Source organism: Myotis davidii, unplaced genomic scaffold, assembly GCF_000327345.1.
Source record: "Myotis davidii unplaced genomic scaffold, ASM32734v1 scaffold104, whole genome shotgun sequence".
Taxonomy (NCBI): domain Eukaryota; kingdom Metazoa; phylum Chordata; class Mammalia; order Chiroptera; family Vespertilionidae; genus Myotis; species Myotis davidii.
Genome location: NW_006296625.1, coordinates 5,795,749 through 5,808,120, shown reverse-complemented (window position 1 = coordinate 5,808,120; position 12,372 = coordinate 5,795,749). Strand labels below are relative to the sequence as shown.

Below are 12,372 nucleotides of genomic sequence, written 5' to 3'. Positions count from 1 at the left end.
GAATATTTCTTGCCATTCCCTTCTGGCCTGCACTTGTTTCTTTTAAAGGGAAATAGTATTTAAACACTACATCTGGGTGCTAGGAATGTTCTTTGCAATTCGTTTGTTCCTTATTTTAGGATTTTTTCAATGGACAGAGCTAGGAGATAGTTTTTCTTAATATAAAATCCATCATAATCCATACTTACACTTCTAATTCAAATTTGGACTACAGCGTTTTTAAAATCCCTTATTTTATTATTTTATATTTGTTTCTGCCTATGTTAAAAATCTAATTTCTGAAAATTATAATTTCCACGTTTAAGTCTATAAAAGTTATAGACAATGAAATCTAGCTCCTATCCCTAAACTCTTTTTTCTCTCTTCTCCTAAAGTTGTTTGTTTAATCAGCTAACCAGCAGTAAATGTGGCTTTTTAGTTTTTAATTAATTGAGATTTAACTAAATTAAAAATTAGTTCCTCAGTCGCACTTGCCACATTTTACGTGTTCAATAGTTACTTGTGGCCAGCTGCTATATTAGACAGCATAGATTACAGAACATTTTCATTCTTGCTGAGAGTTCTGTTGGACAGCTCTGCTCTAGAGACCCCTCCCTTTTTAAAATTAGGTGTTTATTTTATTCTTGTGTTATTAAAAATACAAATGACAAATGCTGGCAAGGATGCGGAGAAAAAGGAACTCTTGTGCACTGCTGGTGGGAATGCAGACTGGTGCAGCCACTGTGGAGAACAGTATGGAATGTCCTCAAAAAGTTAAAAATGGAACTCCCATTTGACCCAGTGATCCCACTTCTAGGAATCTATCTTAAGAAACTAGAAATACCAATCAGAAAGGATATATGCACCCCTATGTTCATAGCAGCACAATTCACCATAGCTAAGATTTGGAAACAGCCTAAGTGCCCATCAGCAGATGAATGGATTAGAAAACAGTGGTACATCTACACAATGGAATACTACACTGCTGTAAAAAAGAAAAAAATTCTTACCATTTGCAAAGCATGGATGGCACTGGAGAGCATTATGCTAAGTGAAATAAGTCAGAGAAAGATAAATACCACATGATCTCACTCATTTGTGAAATATAATGAACAACATAAACTGATGAACAAAAACAGATCCAGAGACAGAAGCATTGATCAGACCATCAAATCTCAGAGGGAAAGTAGGGGAGGGTGGGGGTATGGGGGAGAGATCAACCAAAGGACTTGTATGCATGCATATAGGCCTAACCAATGGACACAGACACCACAGGGGTGAGGGCATGAGTAGGGGTGGGGGGCATTGGTGGGATGAAGACACATATGTAATACCTTAATAAAAAAATCTGTTGAATTAGCAAATAGATGAATGTAAGAGTAAATTAATTTGATTATTTAAAAAAATAAAATAATATATAAGAAGTTATATCCTATATAACAAAATGGTATTATGCAAATTGACCATCATGCCCTTGCACAAGATGGCTGCCCCCATGTGGTCAGATACAGCCACCACAAGATGGCCAGCAGGGTAAGGCAGTTAGGATGACCAAGCCTGCAGGGGAGGGAGGGCAGTTTGGGGGGACCAGGCCTACACTGGAGGGCAGTTGCGGGGGAACCAGGCCTGCAGGGGAGGGTAATTGGGGGCAATCAGGCCTGCAGGGGAGAGTAGTTGGGGGGGACTGGGCCTGCAGGGGAGGGCAGTTGAGTGCGACCAGGCCGGCAGGGGAGGGCAGTTAGGCGTCAATCAGACTGACAGGCAGAGTGGTTAGGGGCAATCAAGCAGACACACAGGCAAGTGGTTGGGAGTTAGTCCCAGATTGTGAGAGGAATGTCCGACTGCCGGTTTAGGCCTGGTCCCTGGGATCAGGCCTAAACCGGCAGTTGGACATCCCCCGAAGGGTCCCAGATCGGTGAGGGTGCAGGCTGGGCTGAGGGACACCCCCCACCACTACCCACTGCACGAATTTTGTGCAACACACACACACACACACACACTGGCCAGATTATTATGAGCACCTGATATTTGTAGGCAATTTAGCTGTAATTTTGCACTGAAGTTGCTAGAGAGCCAGACCATTATAAATAGGGAAGCACGTTGTTTACCACAACAGTAGAAATTATTTTTTTTCTGAAAATATGGGTAAACAACACAATTTAGCAGGTTTTGAATGTGGGCTATATATACACACACACACTGAGTGGCCAGATTATTATGACTACCTGATGTTTGTAGGCAAATAAGACGTACACTGCATCATATGGGATATGGAAGCTGAAGGCCTATTTGAACACCTTTGCTGTCTGTAGTTACCAAGATAAAATGTCTCCAATTCGCTCTTAAACACAAGGATTGGAGAGTCAAGCATTGGAAAAAAGTAATGTGGTCTGATGAAACACATTTCCAGTTGCATCATGCAGATGGCAGAGTGAGAATTTGGTGGAAACAGCATGAAAGCATGCACCCCATATGCATGAGTACAACCCTTCAAGCTGGTATGGGCAGTGTTATAGATTGGGGCATGTTTTCCTGGCATGATTTGGGCCCTTTAATTTGTGTGGAACAACGTTTAAATAGCACAACATACCTAAGTATCATTGCTGATCAACTTCATCCTATCAGGTTGATGGCATATCCCAGCGGAGATGGCTTCTTCCAACAAGACAATGCGCGGAGTCAATGCCAAGAAGAATCGCCGCAGTATTGAAGGCAAAAGGTGGCCCAATGAAGTACTGATGGGGTGGTCATAATAATCTGGCCACTCATAATAATATATATCCCACGTTCAAAGGCTGTTAAATCGCATTATTTACCCATATCTCCAGAAAAAAATCACTTCTACTGTTGTGGTAAACAACCTGCTTCCCTGTTTATAATGGTCTGGCCCTCTAGCAACTTCAGCGTGAAATTATAGCTAATTTGCCTACAAACGTCAGGTGGTCATAATAATCTATATATATTAGTAAATGGTAATATATTTTACATGCTTTTCTCCATATTCTTTTTCTTAGTATGTCCTGAAGATCACTCCAGATTGCAGAGAATATACAAAGATAATCCTCATTCCTTAAGTAGCTTCATAATACTGTACTTTGTGTGAATGGTTAAATATATGTAGCCAATTCCTTATTGATGGTCATTTTGATTGTTTTAGTCCTTAAGCACTGCAGTAGTGCTGCAATGAATAGTTGTAGTGCTGTCTAATGTATGTCTTTTTTCACATATTATTAGAACCACTATATTTTTAACACTGATTTCCTCAGTGGGACTTTTGTTTCTTCTAATTATTAAAAAACTAGTACCCCTGAGCATGAATCCGTGTGCCAGTAGCTCCTGCCACCCTCCTGTAGCTCCCCACCACCCTCCCTCCCCATGCTTCCCTCATAGCTTGCTGCCCTTCCCCCTCCTCTAGCTCTCACTGCCCGCTTGTAGCTCACTGTCCCACCCTTCTGCTTATCCATGATCCGGTCATTACGTGGTCGGTCATTATGTAATGACCATTTGCATATTACATCTTTATTATATAGAATATACTAATTATAAAAAATCTAATTTCATTTTATTAAAAAAAATATATATTAAGAGAGAGGTGAAATCATCTAAAATTTATGTTGCCCAGACAGACAATATTTTGGTGTATATGTGTACCCTTTGCTTTGAAAATATTTTTCAGTTCCTAAATTCAGATCGAATACTATTTATTCAGTGAATATGTTGAGATCCTATTGTATATACCTGTTTAAGTTTTTCTTTGCCATAATAGTATAAACATTTGCTTGTTAACACAAACTTTTTATTAACATTTCTAACAGCTGCATGACATTATGCTGTGTTGATTTTTACAATATTGTTCTTTTTAAAATTTTATTTCTCATCACCATTTAGCCACTCTGTGCACTCTTCTACCTCTACCCACCCCTCTTCCTTCACCCTGCACCATCACTACACTGTTGTCCATGAGTTCTCTCTCTCTCTCTCTCTGTCTCTCTTTCTCTCTCTTTTCCCCCCTCAATCTCACTACCCCCTTCAGCCCCACTCAGAGCTGTCTGCCTGGTCTCTATCTATGTAAGTCTGTCTGTTTTGCTTGGTAGTTAAGTTTGTTCATTAAATTCCACAATGAGTGAAACCGTATGATACTTGTCTTTTTCTGACTGGCTTATTTCACTTAGCATAATATTCTCCAGGTCCATCCATGCTGTCACCAAGGATAAAATTTTCTTCCTTTTTATGGCAGGGTAGTATTCCATTGTGTAACTGTACCACAGCTTTTTTTATCCACTCATCTACTGATGTATCTACAGGGCTGCTTCTAGATCTTAGCTATTTTAAGTACACTGCAGTGAACTTAGGAGTACACATGTTCTTTGGAATGAGTGTTTCAAGTTTCTTTGGCTTAATTCCCAAAAGTGGAATCGCTGGTTCATAAGGTAGTTCCATTTTAATTTTTTTGAGTTAACTCCACAGTGGCTACACCAATCTGCATTCCCACCAACAGTGCACAAGAGTGACCTCATCTCCACATCTTCACGAGTACTGTTGTTTGTTGATTCATTGATGATAGCCATTCTGACATGTGTGTACAGTATTGTTCTTAATTATAGTACAGTGGTTAGACATTTAAGTTGCTTCCTTTTTTCTTGTTTTTTAAATCCTGACCCAAGTATATATTTTTATTGATTTGAAAGAAGAATGGGGAGAGAGAGAAACATCAAACCCTCAACCTTTTGGTACACACGTGAAATGCTCCAACAACTGAAAAGCCCTGCCAGGGGCTCCCCCACCCCCTTTTTAATGTATTTCATTAAACATTTCACATAACTTTTCCCCTATTTTTAGGGTTATTGGTATCTGGGAATAAAATTATTGGATCGAAGGTTAAAAGCATAATTAAAGTTTTATCTTGCCAACATTTTTTCAAAAAATTCTGTGGATTTTGATAGCAGCATGAAGTGTTGTTTTGAAAAATCTTTGATAATTCGATAGGTTTAAAAAGGTATTTGAGATGGAATATTTTTATGCGCCTATCATTTGTATTGCCTGATATGGGTCTTAACATGTTTTTGCCCATTTAACTTTTGGGCTCCTATTTTTCTAATAAGGTGGTATGAGTATTTTCTTATGTGTTAATAATGGTGACCATTTTTCTGTCATGTTGCAGATGTTTTTCAAGTGTTTTAATTTGATTAACATTTACGTACTTCAGTTTTACATTTTTATGTAGTCAATTTTAGATATTTTTCCTGGTTCTTATTAGTAGGCTTGTTCTTTACTACCCCTCCAAAGAAAACAACTGGTTATTTGATCATTATTCACCTCATAAAAATCATTTGCATTTAGTACAAATCTTAATATTCAGGGGGGTCAAATACAACTAATATTTATCCAGAAGCAATTATATGTCAGGCATTTTACATGTTCTCTGTCATGAGTATGACAGTTTGTCTTTTCTTCAAATACTGTAAATATCTACGTGTGAAAATATAGATGATTATATTATAGCCTCTTGAAAACTGTAAGTATATTATTTTGCTTTTAGTATCTATCATGGTAATTAACTATAAAAATGTATTTCACAAAGTATAATGAGTTTTCCTCCCCCTTCCTTAATTGTAGGGGAAAAAGTATTTCTTCTGGTTGCTAATGTGAATTGTGGACTACAGATACATAGAGAAAGCGGATTGCACAGACGTGAATATTTTCACCAGGATCTAAAGACTAAAAATTTCTTTTCAGGTTTGTCATGGATTTTTCTGGACAAAGGAATCTGTGAAATTATGTGAATAGAGACTTTTTTCAAAATCATGGGGGAAAGAGAAAGAAGTCCAGACACTGACCAAGAAAATAAGGCAGACAAACACCATTACTATTATTGTTCATCTGATTTTGAAACTACACCACAGTCTTCTGGCCGGTCATCGCTGGTCAATCCCTCCTTACGTAGTAGTAAGAAAAAAAATTCTAAAAGACAGTTTTCAGATAGTGAAGTCCATCACCAAGGTAAGCACTTTGTAAGAGAGTTCAGTAGACCTAGAAGACTCATTTTAAGGACTTAAAGAAAGCTTGCATGAATAAAACTCTTCTATTAATATGTTTATTAATATATGCATGGAAATGGGCTGTTTACAGTTTGAATAGATTATGTTTTTTTAAATTTATATAAATGTTGCTTATGGCACTGTATTAGCTTTTGTTATATTCAAAGTCATAATATATGCAGAAGAAAGAACCATAATTAAGGCTCTTCATTTTGTTTTCTTCCTAAATAAATGCTTATTTTGGAGTTTTAGAGGTACTATAAAGGCTAAAAGAAAATCAAAATGTTTGTACTTTTGTCTTCAGTTTTAAGAAGTTGTGAAAAGCATCGATATAAAGTGGTTAAGAGGCATTTTAGATTTGAGTAAAATTACTTCCCCTGGGTAATATAGTGCTATTGCAAAAGTTCAGACTTGAGATCACCATTCAGTTTTCTATTAAACTGTGTTATAATGAAAACAAGATTAATAATTATAAATAAGTTTTCATATTAAAGTGTTACTAGTCTGGAATTAGTATTAATACACATTTGACTAGATAATATTATAAAAACTCTTCATTTTAATAAATCCCTGGTCAAGAAAACACCAATGTATACTTAGTAACAAAATGTGTAAGGAGTACAAGTACGCCATAAGAAATGAGCTAAGTGAGGTGGTTATAGTCTGTGCTAATAAATGCAGCACAGATGTAACAGCAGTAGCTTAGAATGGTGAGAACTGAGATTGCAAAGCAAGGAGTGGTGACATTGGAATCTGAAAAGGAAAACAGTAGCCAGGTCATGAAACACCTTGAATCCTATGCAATATATTGATTCTGTGGGAGAATAGCCATTGGAAAGATTTAGGCAGGGGTATAATTAAAATTACCTATATAAATTTTTACTTTGAAAAAATAATATTTGTTTTTTAAAAGCAATAAGAACACATGTTTCTTTCAAAAACAACCCTTTCATGGACCCCAGATTTAGCTTTTCAGGGATGTTCATACTTTTAACAATTGGGTGCTCACGCATCCTACGTTCTTTCCCTTCCTCCCTCCTTCCCTTGTTTTTTTTTTCCTTCTGCAGGATTTTGGTCTCTAGCCGTCTCAGTGTGTGCCTCCTTGTTTTGATTTTGTGGTTGAGATCATTATCTGATATTAAACTTTTGCTCTACATAATTAAGAACAAACAGACCTTAGGGTTGAACCTTGAGAAATGTGTATTTATTCCCAAGAAATAACTTATATACCTAAAGAATTACTGGTAGGAATATTTGGATTGTTCAGTCCTCCCCCAGAGTGTTTTGGAGGCCACCCAATTAAGGAGTCGGAACTTCTTAAGCCTTATTTGAGAAGATAATTGAGAAAAAGCTGTGAAAAAGTTCTAGCATCACCTATAAAAATTTCAATTATTGCCTTCCCTCTGACTTGCAGAGTTTTCTGCTTTGCACTGTCTTCTGAATTAAAATCTGTGGTAGTTTAATTACATTAGATCTAACAATAGGACTAAACTTATACCTTCCCTTAAACACTAAGTTCATTTCCTTTGGTTAACGTTGCAATCACCAGTGTAGACTAAACTAAGAAAAGGACAAATATGATTAAAACAGTTTCTTGGCCCTGGCAGGGGTGGCTCAATGTATAGCATTGGACCCATGCACCAAAGGGTCACGGGTCCGATTCCTGGTCAAGGGCATGTACCTAAACTACAGCATTTTGAACACTTGAATTTGTGGGTTTGCATGTTTTTGGGTGTTTGTTTTGTTTTTTTAATTTACTTTTACTGACTTCAGAGAGGAAGAGAGAGAGAGAGAGAGAGAGAGAGAGAGAGAGAGAGAGAAACATCAATGATGAGAAAGAATCATTGATTGGCTACCTCCTGCACAGCCCCTACTGAGGATCAAGCCTGCAACCCCGGCATGTGCCCTTTACTGGAATAGAACCCAGGACCTTCAGTCCTCCGGCCAACTCACTATCCACTGAGCCAAACTGGGTAGGGCTGGGTTTGCATGTTTGATAGCAATTCTTTCCTTTCTCCTTTTTCAGCATATTTTATTATTTTAAAACTAGAGGCCTGTTGCACGAAGAGATTTGTGCAATAGGCCTTTCTTCCCCTGGCTGCCGGCACCCGGGACCCAGGCCTTTGGTCTGGCTGCAGCGATGCTTCAGTCTTCAGTCTTCACTCCGGCCAGAGCCTTCAGTCTTCGCTCTGCACCTGCGTATGCAAATTAATCGCCATTTTTGTTGGGTTAATTTGCATAGTTCTGATTGGCTGGTGGGCATAGCGGAGTGACACCAATTTGCATGTTTCTCTTTTATTAGTGTAGATATAAAACTGCTCTATCAAAAGTTGGATGTATAATGATAAAATGTAATAATAGTTTAGGACATGCATGTTTATATATTACACATTTATTCTACTTCTTTTATCAGTAAAATATATTGGGATTTTGGTAGATACATAGTTTACCCTTATTATATGTTTTTTCAATGTCATATTTTATTTTTAACTCCTGGACGAAGAAAAAAAGCATTTCCTCACCCTTTTTTTGGTGGTGACTTACGGGGCAGATGAAGAATGATATGGGAGTCAGTCAGATTCTCAGACCTATCAACACTACATTTGATCTTGGTAGTTTCAAAAATGAAAATAAAAAAGGTAGATGAAAGCTGGTATTTTTTACTTCAGGTTAAGTATACTTTTGCTAATCACTTTGTCGTCATACAAATAGAATATGCCAGAAGTAAATGTTCAGATATTTAGTATGCCAAAAGTTGGTTGTAGAAGCCCTTTCCATCTGACTGAATACTTGAAGTAAAATGTTAGTAGAAAGTTTTTATCCTGATTTTTACATAGGCTTCAACTTTGAAATAAAACAAGTTTCTATTTATAGGCAATCTTGTTTGCTGAGCAATATAACGTTACACATAAAAACCAGAGATTTGGAATTATCAAAGTTCATCTTTTGTACAATCATTTTTATGTATAAAGTTTCTGCCCTTCCAAGAGCTGAGTACATATTCCATAATAGCGGATAGACACCAACACTCTGTTAACTTGTTATGTTAGAAAAGCAAGAACCTTGAAATGATGGACTCTCCAATTTAAAATTGGAGCATTGCTGTCCAATGGAAATATAATGCAAGTCACAAATGCAAGCCATACATATAATTGTATATTGTCTAATAACCCATCTTTTAAAAAAGGTGAACTTAATTTTAATATATTTTATTTAACCCAGCATATCCAAAATACAGTTAATATAAAACATTGTGTGTGAAATATTCTACATTCTTTTCAAAGGCAGAAGTGGCTTAATTCCAGACTACATTTCACAACTATGGCATATTTCAATTTTTACCAACCATACTTCCCATTTCTCAGTAGCCGCATGTGGCTAGTGACTACAATATTGTATAGTTTCGAAACTGCAAGTAGCTTTTCCTTTATTTCTTTTTATTACCACTTCCTTTGATGTATTTAAGCATTATTATAGCTGGAATCCCAAATTAGTATGTATGCAAAAACTTTCTTTATAATCTTTTTAATGAAACTTTATAATGTTAAATTGTAAGTGCTACTGGTTAATCTTTGCTTATTTACATAATGGAATCAATTCTTCCTGGCTGGTGAGATGGGTAAGGAATGGTTGGATTTTCTAGGTGGTTTTTGTTTTTTTTACTCTGGAATGCATTTTCTTCTTGAAAAAATGCAGTCACCTTGGAGATTAAAGTTCATTATTTTTAACTGTGACAAATATCCAGAGCCTCTTTAAAAGGGAAGGTGTTCTGTATAAGGAGGCCTAAGTTTAGTGAACTTTTATAAAAATAACATTACAGATTTCTGTGATGGGATCTCTAATATGTATACTTTACAGATTTCATATCCTTATATTTTTAGAATGTAGTATTTAGTTTTTATCTTGTTCTCAAATTATGTCAGATGTTTTTTATATGAGCATCACACAAAAGAAAGCCTCTGAAAAAACATTTAGAATCACATCTGTACTGCTGAAGTATTTTTCATTTTCAATCACTAATAAATGGGATAAATTTCTTACTACTGGCAGAGAATATTTGTGGAGAACTTTATTTTACAAGCATACTTCATTTAATATTTAAAACAGCATAATTATGTGGTATTATCCTCATTCTGTGGGTGGGGAAAATAGACCTGGGAAGGTTTATTGAACTGACCAAGGAGATATTAGTTGGTAAGTCTTAGTTACAAACCCAAATCTTCTCACTGTTCAACATGTTGTCATCCTCTTCACCAAATAAAAAAGCAGAGTTCTAATTAATTTAGAGAAAACTTGTATTTCCCTATTTCAAATACCTTGGCACAAATGATTTGAATATCTCAGTTTTTTCCAACGTTTATTAGGCACTATGCTAATGCTCAGGAAGCCCATGTTCGAATTTCTGACTTGTCATCTTCTTATAAAGTTAAAAATGGTAAATCCTGATATTACCTCCTTTAAATTAATGTCAAACAATTCCTTATAAACTATTGTTATATCATTTTTATGGATCAGAATATTCTTTACCTTTCTTTAAAAGATTCCAAACCTTTCTTAATAAAAACGTTATATTAAGAGCTCTAAATAAAGTCTGATATTTAACTAAATATTGTAAAATCAGATTTTAAGGAGCAAAATAACTAATATGGATCCACTTGTTAGAATGAAAAATAATATATTTGGTACAGCTTTTTTCACTTTACAATATTACTGTTTATTTTTTAGCCCCTAAGAAACCAAGTCCTAAGGGTCCATCAAACAGAAGGGAAGTCCGAGTGGGGTTTCGCTCCCAGAGCCTGAATAGGGAGCCACTTCGGAAAGATACTGATCTCGTTACAAAACGGGTTCTTTCTGCAAGACTGCTAAAAATCAGTGAATTTCAGAGTGAAGTGACTGAACTCCACATCAAGTTAGCTGAGCAGCTAAAAGAAAATAAGGCTTTGAAAAGGCTTCAATACAGACAGGAGAAAGCCCTGAATAAGTTTGAAGATACAGAAAATGAAATATCACAACTTATTACTCGTCATAACAATGAGATCACAGCACTCAAAGAACGCTTACGAAAATCTCAGGAGAAAGAACGGGCAACTGAGAAAAAGGTGAAAGATGCAGAAGGTGAACTATTTAAGACAAAATTTTCCTTAAAGAAACTGAAAATGATCTCTGAAGCTAGACACCTACCTGAGCGAGATGATTTGGCAAAGAAACTAGTTGCAGCAGAGTTAAAATTAGATGACACTGAGAGAAAAATTAAGGTAAAATTTCTACAGCTTCTAACTATGTTGTATTATTTTTCATTGGATATTTAATGTGCTCTATTAAGATTGCTTTTTGCAGTTCATCATTTGAAGACTTTTTTAGTATTCTCAGTAAGAAATTAGGAAAAATTTAACCTTATATATTTAAGAGAAAGATGCAAAAGATTAAGGGCCACATGTTAATAGATGAATGTTTAATTCTGTGGTTCATAGTAATTTGGGGGAAATACAGTATTTGATTGTCTGATTATTTCTCTAAATTGAAAATACTATATAATAGCTGTAGTGTATGAAACCGACATTTTGGAGCCATTGTATAAGAAATGCCACAAACGTTCTATTTTTACTCTCAACATTTCTGAAAGACATCTTTTGGGCAGGTGTGCCTCTACTCCCCAAAATGAAAACTGATATGAGAAGTAGGTGGAAGAATGTTGAGTTACTAGTCTGAGAATACAGCAGATCTTTATAAATATTTTTTTTCTTGAAATGAAAGAGGAAAATGGTACTATCCTATCACTGTTACACAGGGAACTTATATTAGACTAGAGGCCCAATGCACGAAATTCATGCAAGAGTAGGCCTTCCTTCCCCTTGGCTGCCGGCACCAGCTTCCCTCTAGCACCCAGGACCTGGGCTTCCCTCTGGCCACCTGCAGGCACCCGGGACCTGGGCGTCCCTCGCAACCCTGGCTTCGTCCGGAAGGATGGAAGGAAGTCCAGCCTAATTAGCATATTGTGCTTATATTATAGACTAGAGGCCCGGTGCACAAAAATGTGTGCACTCGGGGGCGGGGGGGGAAGTCCCTCAGCCCGGCCTGTGCCCTCTCACAGTCTGGGACCCCTCGGGAGATAACGACCTGCTGGCTTAGGCCTGCTCCCGGTGGCAGAGGGCAGGCCCAATCCCTAGGTGCAGCCCCTGGTCGGGCTCAGAGCAGGGCCGATTGGGGAGTTGGGGAGCCACCCCCTGTCATGCACAGAGCAGGGCGGATCGGGAGGCTGCGATACCACCCTCAGTCACGCTCAGGGTAGGGCCGATTGGGGGGTTGGGGCACCGCCCCCTGTCACACTCCAGGCAGGGTTGATGGGGAGGTTGCC

The 12,372-nt window shown here is 37.2% G+C and overlaps 1 protein-coding gene across 4 annotated transcripts in view; it reads left to right on the top strand.

Moving 5' to 3' along the window:
• LCA5 (Leber congenital amaurosis 5) overlaps positions 1–12,372 on the top strand; it is a 43,197-nt gene that overhangs the window by 14,409 nt on the left and 16,416 nt on the right. For 3 of the 4 annotated variants that reach the window (XM_006772189.2, XM_006772185.2, XM_015569450.1), the window contains exons 2-3: positions 5,596–5,979; positions 10,743–11,272. In XM_006772189.2, coding sequence (XP_006772252.1) covers positions 5,784–5,979; positions 10,743–11,272 — 726 coding nt within the window. In that variant the 5' untranslated portion in view covers positions 5,596–5,783. The remainder of the gene's footprint in view (positions 1–5,595; positions 5,980–10,742; positions 11,273–12,372) is intronic. The other variant, XM_006772186.2, reaches the window with a different exon arrangement.